Source organism: Fusarium oxysporum, chromosome VIII (assembly GCF_013085055.1).
Source record: "Fusarium oxysporum Fo47 chromosome VIII, complete sequence".
Classification (NCBI taxonomy): domain Eukaryota; kingdom Fungi; phylum Ascomycota; class Sordariomycetes; order Hypocreales; family Nectriaceae; genus Fusarium; species Fusarium oxysporum.
This window is the reverse complement of record NC_072847.1, coordinates 3,231,442-3,246,618: the sequence shown is the minus strand read 5'-3', so window position 1 is coordinate 3,246,618 and position 15,177 is coordinate 3,231,442. Positions and strand designations below refer to the sequence as shown.

General features: G+C 48.7%; 5 protein-coding genes across 5 annotated transcripts; 3 read left to right on the top strand and 2 right to left on the bottom strand.

Annotated features, from left to right (window-relative positions):
- Positions 1–724: 724 nt before the first annotated feature.
- Positions 725–1,927, top strand: FOBCDRAFT_252561 (uncharacterized protein; the record flags this gene model as incomplete). The annotated part of the gene is made up of 4 exons (XM_059610997.1): positions 725–829; positions 883–1,115; positions 1,390–1,514; positions 1,563–1,927. 4 exons carry the CDS (start codon positions 725–727, stop codon positions 1,817–1,819), a joined length of 720 nt encoding a protein of 239 aa, XP_059465670.1. The 3' UTR covers positions 1,820–1,927.
- Positions 1,928–2,816: 889 nt separating this feature from the next.
- FOBCDRAFT_188584 (fungal-specific transcription factor domain-containing protein) lies at positions 2,817–4,542 on the bottom strand (the record flags this gene model as incomplete). Its single annotated transcript, XM_059608663.1, has 4 exons — positions 2,817–3,293; positions 3,345–3,618; positions 3,690–4,177; positions 4,462–4,542. The coding sequence occupies 4 exons, from the start codon at positions 4,540–4,542 to the stop codon at positions 2,817–2,819; spliced, it is 1,320 nt and encodes a 439-aa protein (XP_059465669.1).
- Positions 4,543–5,018: 476 nt separating this feature from the next.
- FOBCDRAFT_242960 (P-loop containing nucleoside triphosphate hydrolase protein) lies at positions 5,019–10,028 on the top strand (the record flags this gene model as incomplete). The annotated part of the gene is made up of 13 exons (XM_059610502.1): positions 5,019–5,144; positions 5,194–5,381; positions 5,427–5,983; positions 6,032–6,083; positions 6,189–6,468; positions 6,517–6,682; positions 6,719–7,408; positions 7,458–7,627; positions 7,686–8,331; positions 8,454–8,644; positions 8,687–8,735; positions 8,790–9,413; positions 9,574–10,028. 13 exons carry the CDS (start codon positions 5,019–5,021, stop codon positions 10,026–10,028), a joined length of 4,194 nt encoding a protein of 1,397 aa, XP_059465668.1.
- A 527-nt stretch (positions 10,029–10,555) lies between these two features.
- On the bottom strand, positions 10,556–11,603 carry FOBCDRAFT_278547 (uncharacterized protein; the record flags this gene model as incomplete). Its single annotated transcript, XM_031187648.2, has 2 exons — positions 10,556–10,667; positions 10,720–11,603. The coding sequence occupies 2 exons, from the start codon at positions 11,601–11,603 to the stop codon at positions 10,556–10,558; spliced, it is 996 nt and encodes a 331-aa protein (XP_031034913.2).
- A 318-nt stretch (positions 11,604–11,921) lies between these two features.
- On the top strand, positions 11,922–14,406 carry FOBCDRAFT_252559 (uncharacterized protein; the record flags this gene model as incomplete). The annotated part of the gene is made up of 5 exons (XM_059610996.1): positions 11,922–11,934; positions 11,975–12,065; positions 12,116–12,635; positions 12,827–14,161; positions 14,215–14,406. 5 exons carry the CDS (start codon positions 11,922–11,924, stop codon positions 14,311–14,313), a joined length of 2,058 nt encoding a protein of 685 aa, XP_059465667.1. The 3' UTR covers positions 14,314–14,406.
- Positions 14,407–15,177: the final 771 nt, after the last annotated feature.

Genomic DNA, 15,177 nt, shown 5'->3' with positions numbered 1-15,177 from the left:
TAGCATAACTCAGCATCCCCAAGCTACCTTACCAGAAGGAAGGCACCAAATACTTTATATATGGAATGGAGTATTGTGGCTTTAATAGCAGTAATACCTCCACACCGAAGGATCCAAACTACAGAGGTTATCAAAAGGTTCAACTATTCCCCATTATTATACATTTAAACAAAGCGGAGGTAATAGTTAATGGTGAGATAATATCTATGCCCTTAGATGAAACCCTAGCTAGATAATAATAGTAATTATTTAATAACACGCCATCATAACAGTAGCAAGCTTTGGAGTATTGTTTACCATGGCTTTTCTGTGTGCAACAAACTGTGTTTATTTGCAGTTGAGACCTGTGGCGGCGGTCCTAGACTATGTAACCATATAAAACTTAGCGTGCAAAAACCTAGCCAGTATCACTTCTGAGCTTATATGGAACGCGCGGGATCCGCATACCGACTTTACACGGAGACATCAGATACGGACCGCGGAACGACCGAAGATCCGAACTGCTGAAGGCTAGGCATTTAAGGAACCTGACGTCGCCAACTCCGCAGCGTAAACTCCGCATCCAAAAAGGGAAACCCGCAATATGAATAGTTCAAGACCACCGTGGGCCATGTTATAAATACTAGAAGGCTCATTTCATAAGAACCATAGATCTTCTTTACACAAGTCCCCCTTACATAACAGACTACTCCAAGTCAACTATCCGTTCTAACGATTCATCAACATGGCCATTGTTGCTATTGCCGGAGGTACAGGGGGGGTAGGAAAGACCATCGTTGAGCATCTACAGCATCACGGGGCCCACAAACTCTTCATCCTCGGCCGCAAGGTATACAGCTTACACTTCATCATAACGCGGGCCAGACTGACTCTGATCCATAGGCTCCAGCTGAGAGTACTCCTGAGTCTCCGACATTTCTTGTTGTGGACTATTCCAGCGTCGAGGCCCTTACCATTCTGCTAGAAGATCACAAGATAGATACAGTGGTATCTGCCATTAATCTCGAAACCGACGCGGGCGGCCAGTCACAGCTGAGCCTCATTGCTGCAGCAGACAAGTCTCAGACCACGCGACGGCTTATTCCAAGCGAATTTGTTACCCCAATTGACGAGGAGTAAGTCGTAATAACAAATTGCAACTCGCTTACTCACATCAGATGATAGTGACCCAAGTTCGGGCCCTGGCATCGGAGGTTGGATTCCGAATGCCAGAGCGCTCAAGCAGACGAGCCTCGAGTACATCCGCATCTCGATTGGATTCTTTTCTGATTACTGGGGCATGCCTCATATCAAGAGTAACCTCAAGGCTTTCCGATGGCTCCTCGACATGGAAAAGGGTATAGCTGTGATTCCTGGCTCTGGCAATGAGAAATTCACAGTCACATACAGCGAAGATCTCGCCCGATTCATCGTTCGCCTCATTGATACGGGTGAAGAGTGGCCTCAGCGCGGATTTTTGTCAGGCTCTGATATGTCTGTCAATGAACTTATCGAGATTGCCGAAAGAATCCGAGGTATGCATCCTCTCTTTTTATCCAGTTCTTTCTAACATGAAAGCGCAGGCTCCAAGATGGAGATTCTATACGACCCTGTGGATAAGCTGGAACAGGGTGACGCCACACTGCTATGGCACCCCGAAGAGGTCACCGAGGATGAGTTCAAGCCCTTGCTGGCGGGACTGTGCCGGATGATCATTGCCGGCGCTTGCATCTTGCCCGACGATGACCGCCGCCTTGACAAGCGCTTTCCAGATGTTCCTCTTACGTCTGTGGAAGAGATCGTCGCCAAGGCCTGGGGTGGCAAGTCCTTCTCCGTCTAAACGACATGTTCATGATGAAGCCAGTGGCTATGTAAAAGAGCCTGTGTTAGTGGCCCCGCCAGGCTGGCAATGGACTTTTGGCGAAATCTGGCTGCCAGCATATCTTCCTAAATGTGGATATCGTTCCAGTAGTATAGTTCTTGAACAGAATCGATAGAAAACAAGCTGTCGCCTTGATAAGGCGTTTGATAAATGTTACTGCACTTAATCACGGCCTGTCTCCGAAATTTGAAGGTTGAAACCAAGACCCGAATTCTTCACTAGAATTCAACCCTTCCAGGTCACCCCAAAAGATCCCTTCCTGTCTCAAATCCATGCCCCCAATTTGCACATCGGGCCCGTAATCCATTTGAGTATCGAAGCTCTGCATTTCAGTATTCATCTGCGTCTCCCCTAGTATGGGGACCCCTGCCTCGGCAAGGAGTACCCCGAAGAATGGTCGCCCATGCTGATGCTGATGCTGGCTAGAGCCCGATTCGTCCACGTATTTACACGCCACGCTATACATGAGCTCAAACACACGGCGCTGCTTACCATAGATATCTGGAGTCTCACGGGGAAGAATCTGCAACGCCCGAACAACAGCTGACAGATTCTCAAGATGGCTCGGATCCCGTGTCTCAATCGCGTGGCAGAAAAGCACTATGAATGGCACAAATGGTGCCGCCAAAAGAGCCCTAGGTAGCAAGCCGTTAGACATATAAGGGTTAAGGATTATGCGTTTACGACTTGCCATTGCACGTAGAGCTCAACAGTACTAGGTTCGGCATCTTGTAGTAGCGAAAAGGCTTCTTTGTGTTCCTCAAGACACTGCTTGGCTGAAGACAGGCATTCATTGCAGAATGCGGAGCCAGTATTAGAACTGGGCTGTATACTTCTGTATATCAGTGTGATGATGGCCAGATGAGAGATCCTATCTGCACGCTTGACAAGCCTGGGAAGCAGATCATCCGGATGCTCGGGTAATTCTTCCATGAAGGACTCCTGATATCCTGTATTAGAATGTGTCGTATATCAAGATGTTGTATTGGCCTACTTCAACTGGATCCTTGCTGTCAAATAGACAATCAAGTTCAACAGCTAGTTCCCGAGCTCTAGTCTCTCGTGGCGTCGACGGTTGTAACAGCGCGCCAGGGCTGAATATCTCGTCGTATATCCTGCCGTACAGCATACCCATCTTGATCCACTTAGGAGCAATGGGTAGTGAGGAATCTACAGCCGTCTCACCGTAGCTTTCGTATGATACGGTGATGTCTCTATCTCGGAGGAGTGATGGTCGGTTCAGACGCAAGGCAAGAAGTTTGTCCATTATGTAAACCAGCCAAAAGAGCCGAACTCTTCGCTGCCGCTCTTGTTTCTTCTCTGGTTTACTAGGTACCTCACGATGATACCCCAAAGTGAGACAGATCTGTGCAGCAGCTGCGAGGTAGCTCCAAGCTTGAGACATGCTGCATCGCTGGACGAAATAGGTGGTCTATGTGAAGGTCAGCTTCTGCAATGCGTGCCTCTGGTTCTGCAGCCATACAGCCATGAGAAGAGCAAGGGCAAAGTCATATGTCGAAGGGATACTAAACGGCAGATTGGCTAGAATTGATTCCAGATTCTGTTGGCATAGTGCGGCTTGAGACTTGATATTGTCTTGCGACGTCTTGTCCTTTTGCTGATTTCCATATGGTACAAGGAGGTTGTGCAGACCGCAATGGACAATGATGAGGTCAGCCAGCGACGGAGTCCCAGAGTACACAGTGAAGAAGTAATCGACAAACTGGCCGACATCTATCTCCATGCACCAGCAGAACCTAAGACGAGACGACTCTACGACCGTGGTCAGCTTGGCTTGCAACGAAAGATGCCGGTTTGTAAACTAAACCTGCCTTTGAGCTTATGGATCGCAGCCATAGCAAGTTGAATGGGAGGCAGCGTGAAGTGGTGCTGACTCGCACCGGCCGAGATTCCGCGGGTCTCAGGCGGCTTCGGATCCCCATGACCAGGCCCTCTTTCTTTGAGCTCATCCCTCAACGCGTCTAAGCAGGGCCTGACATCTGGCGAGACCTGTAGCAGATGGCTACTATCAACAGCCTTCTGCGCAAACTTGGTGGCAAACGCAGCTTGCGTGGCCAAGACAGCGTCTCTCTGCAGCTCCGAGCCGGAATGATCCTCAACGGGTGTCTTGTGAAGCAGAGCTGAGCCTGCCAATGACAGGGGCGTATTTTCTGCAAGGTTCGTTCGCGTGCTGGGGGCACTAGTATCTATTTGGCCAAAGGAAGATTCAAGATTCTCGATGGATGCAAGAACCTTGTCGAGCTTTACTGAAAGATGGTCGATTTTGGACTCGCTTTGGGATGTAAGTTTCTGCATCTGATGCATAAAAGAAGAAAAGGAGGCACAGACTATCCATCAGACACAAGTGCACGCTGTCTCTTGGCTCGAGGTTTGGCTGACGTAGGATACACGCACTGCTCTCGTCTTCGTGAGCATGGCCCACAGGGGATACCTCGATCGCAGCGCACCTGTCAGAGGGGTCAGCATCGGCACCACAGGAATGAGCATATGGGCCTAGTAGGATAGCACCTTGCGCTGGCGACATTGATCACACTGTAGAGTTGTCAGTCAAGCGGCCTCCGGCTAGAACAGGGTCTTACCGATAGAGGATGGGCTGTCTTTGTAGGGGTGTCAGAGCGTGCATCGTCGCCTGGATCGCTGTTCAGGGCGTCTTGTTGCATTCTTTTTCTTTCGATGAATATGTCGTTGTAAGAGTTCGGGACATCGGTGCGATTTTCGCCCCGAGGTTAGTTATTTATTAGCGAAACCTAGCGGAGTTTGGTTGTTTAGCAAGCGGAGAAGAAGACCCAATGACATAATGATTTTATCCACCTTCGGTCCTTCGGTGCCACCGAGACGCGAGCATCATACACTACAATCCGTAATGGCCAAGCAAAGGCTCGGGCAGAAGTTATCTTTCAAGGGCCGAACATGACTTCTATGAGATGAGATGGTTTAAATGTTCCCCTTTTTTTTATTGACAACATCGTATATGTTACTTGTCGTATCTAACTTGAGACAAATTGACTAAGATTCATTCATTACCGTCCTTCTTTTTCGTTTTAATACTTCTTAAAATCGCATAAACATCACTATCTTCGTTTCCTTATTCATATATACACATTCTATCCAGAACTTCTTTCGCCTCCTAGAAATCATGGCCTCTGCCGTGGTGGAAAAAGAGGCCATTCAGCTTGGCGATGCGGCGGCAGCCATCGAGCGAAAGTCACCTCCAGGTGCCAGTTCGACCCAAGAAAAGAGATCCAGTTTCCAAGATTACATTGTAAGTTAGTCTCCTCTCGCGCCCTACTCATTGATTCTAACGTAGCTAGCGCATCGCTCATTATGGCCGCCCAGTCGATTACCTCCTTGGATCCATCGGAATCCTCGCCGCCATAGGCTCTGGCGTTGCCTTTGCCATGGTTAACCTCATTATCGGAGACTTTATTTCCATCATGACCGACTTCACTGCCTCCGGGTCTGCCCCTGATGGCTTCATGTCGCAAGTCTCCAAGTCTGCGTAGGTCCACTCCACTGCACCAGCTTGCGCAGCTAACACAATAAGGCTTTACTTTGTTTACATCGCCATCGCGAGATTCATCTGCACTTATGTCTACTCGTCGCTCCTTACGTACACGGCCCTCAGAATCACCCGAAACCTGCGATACGAATACCTAAAATCAGCCCTTGGACAGGAAGTGGGCTACTTCGATCAAGGCGCCAGTGTCTCGATTTCTATGCAGGCCACTTCGAACGGCAAATTGATTCAGTCTGGTATTTCCGAGAAGCTGGGTCAAGTCTTCCAAGCTATCGCGACCTTCTTTGCCTGTTTTATAATCGCGTTTATCAGCCAGTGGAAGCTTACGCTTATCCTGATGTCTATTGTTCCCGCCCTCCTCATCATTGTGGGGATTGTTGGTGGCTTAGACGCCGCCATCGAGACAAAGATTCTCAAGCTCTATGGGCAGGCCGGTTCGTTTGTTGAGACTGTGCTTGCCAGTATCCGGACCACTAAGGCCTTTGGGCTCGCCCCAAGAATGTCAGACCAATATTCTAACATCCTCCATGAGGCACGAGTACTTGGCGACAGGAAGAATGCGCTCTATAGTTTTATGTTTGGAGGTGAGTATTTTGTCATCTTTGCTGGAATGAGTCTTGCATTCTGGCAAGGTATCAGCATGCTTGCTCGAGGAGAAGTTTCGAAGATAGGTACAATCTTCACGTAAGTCACCCCGTCTCCTCCAGACTCTAAATTCAGAGCATCAAGCACTATGCCTTACTTATTGGATGCTTCACCCGCCACTCAAATCTAACTCATTCTTAATAGAGTGTTGTTCTCTGTCATATTGGCAGCTTCGACCCTCAACTCTATCGCCCCTCACATGGTTACGTTTAGCCGTGCCGCAACAGCTGCTGGAGAATTGTTCCAGTTGATCGATCGAGAGTCACGCATCAACCCCTTCGACGACTCTGGAGACAAACCAACCACTACACAGGGTTCCTTAGAGCTCAAGGATATCGTTTTTAGCTACCCTTCCCGCCCTGACACTCGCGTTCTCAATGGATACTCACTGTCTATCCCGGCTGGCAAGGTTACGGCGCTAGTAGTAAGCACCCCTTTACTCCATCCCTTATCTTTCTTACGGTTTTTCCAGGGCCCCAGCGGATCTGGCAAGAGTACTATCATTGGCCTCTTGGAAAGGTGGTATATGCCAACGTCTGGCTCCATTGAGCTAGATGGTAGAAGTCTTGAGGACCTCAACTTGAAGTGGCTCCGAACGAATCTACGACTTGTCCAGCAAGACCCTGTCCTATTCAATGGTACGATCTACGAGAATATCTGTACTGGATTGATAGGTACCCCATGGGAACACGATTGTCCAGAAGAGAAACTCCGCCGAGTACAGACCGCAGCTCAAACCGCCTTTGCCGATGGTTTCATCCAAGCACTTCCCCAAGGGTATGACACCTGTGTCGGTGAGAGAGGCAGTCTATTATCAGGCGGCCAGAAGCAAAGAATTGCTATTGCTCGCAGTCTAATATCTGAACCAAAGGTCCTTCTTCTTGACGAGGCTACCAGTGCCCTAGACCCTTATGCCGAGAGTGCTGTTCAGAAGGCACTCGATGCAGCTTCTAAAGACCGTACGACTATTGTTATAGCTCACAAGCTTAAAACGATACAGAATGCCGATAACATCGTTGTCATGGACCGAGGTTCCATAATTGAGCAGGGTCGCCATAGTGATCTAGTTGCTCGTGGGGGCACCTATGCCAAGCTGGTGCAAGCGCAGGACCTTTCAACTGCCAGTAGCGATGACACATCTGACACATGCTCTGAGATAGCTGATGAGGATATCGTTCTGGCACCTACGAATTCCCTGCAAAAGGGCCAAAGCGCGACTGACAAACTCCCTACCAGCACCGATCTCCAGGACTATGACCTACACAAAGGTACTGGTATTTTCAGGACCGTCTTGAAACTTGTCGGATTAGTTCCTGAGATAAGACTGTGGATTCTGCTCGTGGCGGCCACATGCATCGTGGGTGGTAAGTATTTCGTCCTCGCTGTGAAAGACAGCCTTTGACTTGTGTTTAGCTGGCGTTTACCCTGGCCAGACGATTCTTCTCGGACGGGTGATGGATGTTCTCAAAGCAGATGACATGCAGAAGCAAGGCAACTTGCTGGCGCTCATGTTTTTCGTTATGGCACTTGGCTTGATCATCGTCTACGGTATCCTAGGCTGGGCCACCAATGTCGTTTCCCAGGTACACTCCCTCGCACCAACCGCGCCCTCTCCTATCATGACTCTAATTCTGGATCTAGACTTTTGCTCAACGCATCCGAGAGGATCTGTTTTCTTCCATAATCCGCCAAGACCTTGCCTTCTTCGATCGTCCGGAAAATACAGTTGGTGCACTGACCAGCAGAATCGACTCGTACGCCCAGGCCATCTTTGAGCTCATGGGGTTTACGATTGCTATTATCACAATGGCACTGGTGTCAGTATTTGTCTGTGGTATACTGTCAATCGCTTTCTCTTGGAAACTCGGACTTGTGGGCGTGTGCGCTGGAATTCCTCCAATGCTTATAGGAGGTTATGCCAGGATACGTCTCGAGACCAAGATGGATGCCGACATGGATGCAAACTTCTCCACAAGTGCTTCGCTTGCTTCCGAGACGGTTACTGCTATAAGGACAGTATCGTCCCTCGCTATCGAACAAAATGTGCTTCGGAGGTATACTTCTGAGCTTGATACAGCCATTAATCGATCCAGAAGCCCCCTGTTCCAGATCATGATCTGGTTCTCACTGACACAGTCAATCGAGTATCTCATCCTAGCTTTAGGATTTTGGTACGGTTCCAAGTTGGTTTCTGAGAATCAGATCACCTTCTATCAGTTCTTCGTCTCTTTCATGGGGGTATACTTCTCTGGCCAAGGAGCAGGCCAGATGTTTAGTTTTGCAAGCAGTAAGTCTCCATACTACCTCTATACGCTATCTAGCTGCATGGGCTGGCTTTCTCATGCGGCAACGCCCGCCTTTTCAGTTTGAGTCATGCCTTCAGAGCTTTATCGCTAACCGTCGTAAAAGGTTTCACCAAGGCTAACTCAGCTGCCAACTACTTCTTCTGGCTTTGCGATCTCGAACCCACTATCCAAGAGACAATTGACAACATCGACAACGCCCCCGCTGATGGTTGTAAGTCCTACGACTTGAAGGACCTCGAGTTTTCATACCCCCTTGCTCCAAATAACCGCGTGCTGAAGGGCTTGTCTCTCAAGGTGAGCACGCTACATCTGCTCCCTCGTTCATGGGGCTAATAGTTGTCAAAGATCGAACCCGGTCAATTCGTGGCATTTGTCGGCGCATCAGGTAAGTCCTTCCGTTATGGTCAAATAGCATCGATCTGACTTTTCTTTTCCTCAGGATGCGGTAAAAGTACCATGGTCTCGCTCCTTGAACGATTCTACGATCCTACAAACGGCAAAATCACGATCGATGGTACATCCTCGTTAGCCGATCTCAACCCTCGATTGTATCGTGCAAATGTGTCCCTTGTCCAGCAGGAACCGACTCTCTTCCCAACCAGCATTCGCGAGAACATTGTCATGGGCGTTGATCAAGCATATTGCGACTTGGCTGAGGACGGAGTGAGTGACAAGATGGTCGAGGCTGCTTGCCGAGCTGCCAATGCATGGGACTTTGTTAGTTCCCTACCGGACGGCCTAGGCACGCCTTGTGGAACAGGCGGAAGTCAACTCTCTGGCGGCCAACGACAACGTATCGCTATCGCCAGGGCTTTAATTCGAAACCCCAATGTCATCCTTCTCGATGAAGCTACCAGCGCTTTAGATACGGAGTCTGAAAAGGTGGTTCAGGCTGCTTTGATAGAGGCTGCGACATCTGGAAACAGGATCACTATCGCTGTGGCTCATCGATTGTCTACGATCTTCCATGCTGATTGCATATTTGTATTTCATCATGGCCGAATTGCAGAGGCAGGATCGCATGTGGACTTGATTGCTCAGGGCGGGTTATACAAGAAGATGTGTGAGGCGCAGAGTTTAGAAGCTTTAGCTGCTTGAGAGCCACTGCAGATAGAAGCTTGGATTTTTGTGCCTTATAAACCTTTTCTTTCATAACAGTTTAGCCTTCATCTAAATTAATACAAGACCATAATGCTGGCAGCAAATGCCACTACCTGGCTTAGCCCCTCAATGCGTCCGAAACTGTTGTGGAGTGGTTCAAGCGCGCTTGGGAGAAGATCAAGAATGGGCCAACAAGACAGCCAATTGGTTCGTTGGAGCCTGGAACACGGTCAAGTCGTGGTTTAGCGCAAGGGATCTTGTTATTTCATCATACTCTGATTGGTACCGTGTTGGCTGGGGTCTCGGCAATGACGGATCGAAGCCAACTTCTGAATGGGTCGCTAGGGACTTCCATATCACCCCATATCGCTTGTACAAGCAGCAGGTCACTTTTCCTTACACCTTCGAACTTGGTATTCGCGTTTCTAGCATGAAACCTGCGCGTACGTACGAGTTTGCTACTACGGAACCAGGCATCTATACTCAGATGGTGCTGTGGAATGGAGACTGGTCGGTTGGTTTCAATGATCCATCTGATGAGCCCAGAGTAGTTGAAATCCGTACCCGGAACGACTGATAGGCTACCCATAGGGCTCGCCTGGGATGTTCAGGTTCAGTCATTACGGGTCGTTTACACAGAGCAAAGAACCCACTACGAGGCATGTAGTGGCAGAGTGCAATCAGGAATGGCATTGCGGTCCAGAACTATGATGAAAGTGAGGAGGAGGAGCAATTATTGCAGGTGCTGTCATTCATTCGGAATCACAATAACAGCAGAGTGTCGAGGGTTTAACCGTAGAGCTTGCCACTGGCTCAAGTAGTTTGAGAGCCTCCCATAGCCTTTCTTCCATAAATAAAAACACAGAGTCGCTTGCTATCTATTCTCTCTCATGGAACATAATGCGGGTGAGGATTATGTCGGCTCTGTATTAATAGTGATTTCACTTGAATTAAATGAGCAAGCATGGTGCAATAAAAAAACCTAAGTATTGATATTCTATTCTGACTTGAATAACCGAAAACGACATCGATACCTATCATTACATTATTAGAAAGGAAAAGACAAGTAAGCGAAATTAGCACTATCCGATAACCCGCACGATTCTACATGTTCTTAGAAACTCCTGGGGCGACGATTTCCAGCTTGTCTACCAGCTCTTCATACAGCGCAGTCTGGATCTTTGCGCCAGTCTTGTTCGTGACATGACAAGCGGGACTAATAGCATATTAGCTTCAAGGAACTCGTTCCCGTATAAATAGCTACTTACTCGCGAACTTGACAGTTATTAATGTATTGTCCGTTGCTTTCCTGACCAGCGAGGACTCCAGCGACAAGCGCACGACTGCCCATTTCTGTTGACCGAGCCATAAAATCTGGTGGCGTAGACTCTTGCTTCTCGCGGAGAAGACCAGACTTGCAGTAGCTTGGGTTCGGCGCATTGATGATGACACTTGTCTTCTCGGAGGCGCTGAGACGAGCTGCGATCTCACGGGTGATGTAAAGAACGATGAGTTTGCTGACGTAGTATCGAGATTCCATGATGGACTTTTCAGGATTGTTGAGTCGTGAGAAGATCTTGTCAGCTTTCTCATCGGGGATCAGCTCTTTGATGGGGGCCCAGTAATGCGTTGCCGAGTTGGGAATGACGAATTTGCCAGGGTATGAAGACTTCTGAAGTTTTGGGAGAAGAAGAAAGAAGAGAAGAAAAGTCGAGATGACGTTGACTGTGATGGTCCTCTCATTATCCTCAGCCATTGAGAACTTGTCAGATGTTGCAAGGCCAGCATTGGCTAGGACGACATCAATGGTGGGCAGCTCGGCAATCGCCCGAGCAGAAAATGACTTGACAGATTCGTAGCTCGCCATGTCAAGATGCCAAACCTCAATGGACTCTGGAGATCGCTTCGTCAACTGGAGGAGCTCCTTTCGAGCCTTTTCGCCCTTGTCAACGCTACGAACAGCCATGATGAGTTTACCGACTCCAAGGCGGAGAAGATGTTGGCTGGCTTCGAAGCCAAGGCCTGTGTTGGAGCCGGTGACGATCATGATTTTGTCGGACAAGTCATCTTTTGTTTCGGGATAAGGGAGATTGATGAAGAGGTTGGATAGGATGGTACCGCTGATACCGTAGAGACTTGAGGCGATCGACATGGTTGCTATGAATGTAGACAGGGAACTGAAGTTAGAAATAAGATCTTAGTAAGTTATTGAGATTGTTTTATTGATGTGAGTGATTGATGGTGATGATACGAGAGAATGTTGAACAGCCATCGTCGTTCTTATATATCGTATATGGAGTCCGAAAACCCCATGACTGAAGTGGGTTTAATATCTCCGCTTATACCAGCAGCCAATGAACAGAGCGCGGGGTTGTTAAATCCGCCCCGTCTCCGATCACCGTCAGCATTTGCTTATCTCCCTTGATCCAGCTGCATCTCGCTTCAACAAGCATTAAAACTGGTACAAATCATGATTGGAGCAGGTAAGCTCGCACCAAAGACGAGAATTCGACCTAATAACAGACCCTGATATGCTCCAGGCAAGGTTGAGAAGCGGAACCGACCGCCAAAGTCCTGCGAGCCGTGTCGGACACGAAAGTGAGTCTCAGCGCTGGTAAGTGGAATAAATGATGACGCTGACTTGGCTAGGTTGAAGTGTAATAGGAGTCTACCTTGCGACTCATGCATCAAAAGGAACAAGCAAACGCTCTGCCACTATGCTTCTAACGCTGACAGACACGATAAGCGCGGCGAGAAGAATGAATCTGTTGCTGATCGGCTCAAGAACCTAGAGAGTCTGATTGCTACGGTGGCTCAGAAGAGCCAGAAGAAAGATTCGCTGTCTGCGCTTTCTCTCAATGAGAACTCACTTCAAAAGGAATATCAAACACCGAGTCCAAGAAATGCTCAGCCTTCTCAAAACTTCATATCAGAGGCTGTCGCTCACAGTGACGATAACATCGCCAGCGGCCTCGTGGGCCAAGTCGACTCGAGCCACTGGTCCTCTATCCTCGAGAACATCAGAGCCATTCGTGATGAGTTACCTGCCGCTAGCCCGCAGACCTCGACTCTCAGTTCAGTTACGCTGAATAATGAGGCGTCTACGAGTGAGGCAGACTTTGACATGGGATCTCCTGATGGCCTGTCAATTGAGTATATCTTATCAGCCTTGCCGCCACGACAGGTTTGTGATACACTGATATCTGTGTTCTTCCTGTCGCACTACACCATGATGCGTAAGCTAGTCTGAAGTTTGATGCACTGTTTGGTTGAAGCTGACAATGGAATGATAGCTATCCTGCATCCGAAAAAGTTCCAACAAGAGGCAAGCCTTATGCGAAACGTCTGACTGAAGCTTGACTAACTTTGCCTCAGTATGAATCGTTCTGGGACTCGCCATCAGAAACTTCCCCAGTGTGGATCGCACTACTCCTAGCTCTTCTCAGTCTATCAGCAGGCGTCTACGAAATCTCAGGCATGGCACGCTCCTCTCAATTCCCGATTCCCTCCAGCAAAGCTCTTTCCAAGAAAACCCAAGAATGTCTCCTCTTGAGCAACTACACTGCCGCCACTGAACACGCCGTCGAAGCTTTTCTCCTACTTCTCGTCGGATGCTGGCTTCGCGCCAAGGTTTCAGACACCAATCTCTGGTTCCTCATGGGTAAGGTAGTGCAACTTGCCATCTGCAAGGGTTACCATCGAGATTCGACAAAGGTACCAGGCTCCAGGATTTCTCCGTTCGACGGGGAGATGAGGAGACGAGTCTGGGTCTGTTTGTACCAGCTTGATTCTCTAATGTCGTTCCAGATGGGTCTGCCAAGCATGATACCATCGGACTTCTGTGATACAGAGTTGCCGAGGAACCTGAACCAATCGGACTTTTATCCTGGTATCGCGGAACTGCCTCCGTCTAGACCTCTTTCTGAGAACACGACTATCTCCTATGCCATCGTAAAAGCTTCTGTAATGGCAATGTTCAAGAAAGTGGTCAGACATACACGGTCACTTACGCCACCGTCGTACGAAGAGACAGTTGCACTGGACGCTGAAGTCCGGGCAGCCTACGACAAAATACCCGATAGCTTCAAGTACAAACCACTCACTAGCTTCATCGTTGACGAAGTCAGTATCATAATGAGCAGAACTACCATAGAGCTGCTGCACCTCAAGAGCATCATCGTTCTTCATCGTCAATACTTGACAGATCGACAAGACGGTCGCTTTGCGTTCTCCAGAAAGGCCTCTCTTGATGCAGCGGAAAGGCTACTTGAGAGACAGGCTGAGATACACCAGATTACTCTACCAGGTGGCTTGTTGCATGATAAGAAGTGGATGATCACGTCCTTGACACTGAGTGACTTTACTCTGGCTGCTATGGTTATCTGCTTGGATCTAACCATAAGTATACGAAATGGTACGAGAATGAGTGCCTATCCCGAGGATGTCGAGTTACGCAAATATCTGGCGATTGTCGAAAGGGCCCATGAAATATGGTCCAGTTCGTCAGAAACGTCTGAGGGACGAATAGTTTCTCATGCCCTAGACTCAACTATACAGCGAGTCAACGAGTTTATCAACACGTCATCAACCGCAATGGCTGCTCAGAGCTGGCCGACTTCTGCGACGACAAACACAGAAACACCAGACTATCTGACGCACAATTTCGCGGATCAGATGGCAGACTTCGACATGATTGACAGCATCGACTGGGTAAGGCTTGGAGGTCATATTCCGCACATCATGCATATTAACAGTTTCTGTAGAGCCTTCTCGATAATCAGATCCAAGATCCTAGCAGCATCCAAGACTTCGATCTAGACATGTGGCTTATGGACACGGCTGGGCCTCTGGAATCTCTGTGATGATTGGTGTCAGATGGTTCCTCCGAGAAGTGGCGTTGCTGAAGGATTAGTGACTGAGATTCGAGGCACGCGTAAGGATATTGTGGCTTGCGGCTGAAGACCAGAGGGCATAACTCGAAGAACGGACGGCCCGAGGCCCTCCCTTCTCAGCCGCTCACTTGTTTCAGATTATCGAGAGGCCAAATCGAATGCCACTTTGGACAATCCGTGGCATGGTATGGTCGACCTATCGAGTAATTTCGCCACCATACAACGGAGTGGAGGCGCCAGATAGGTATTCATACAGGGCAATGCCTTGATTAGGGTTTCTTACTGACCCAACTTTGGAGCTATATATGTATGTCTCAGAATCATGGAAGATAGTCATCCAAATTCGTCAAATGTGGCTGACATGGTTGAAGCTGAGCTGCTACCCCGGCTGGCTGAACGCGTGCCAGCCAAGGCCAGGGAGTCAAGGCGCGATTAACGAGAATTTAATTCGGAAATTCAATAATGAAATTGAGAAGGCCAATTCATGATGGCTTCAAGTTTAGTTCTTGCTGTTAATTCCATCGCACTATGGAAGTTCAATTGAATGATCTGCCATACGCTCTTCTCAACCCATCCCAGGGGATGACCCTCGAAACAGATTTATCTAAAGTACAGGCGTTCAAGTTCCCCATACTCAATCGCGGCACGGCGCGTCTCTCAATTTTTGCCACATACCTTAACTCCCTCGTGGCGAGCTGACCTTCAGCCTGGCGTTGAATCACATATTGAGACATGGCCCAATTCTAGAGCCAATAGTCTGTTTCGTGGCGTTGTGGCTTACCCGAGCAACAGCTGAAGATAAGGGTCTCGGCTCAACCCAATTTCAGGGATAGC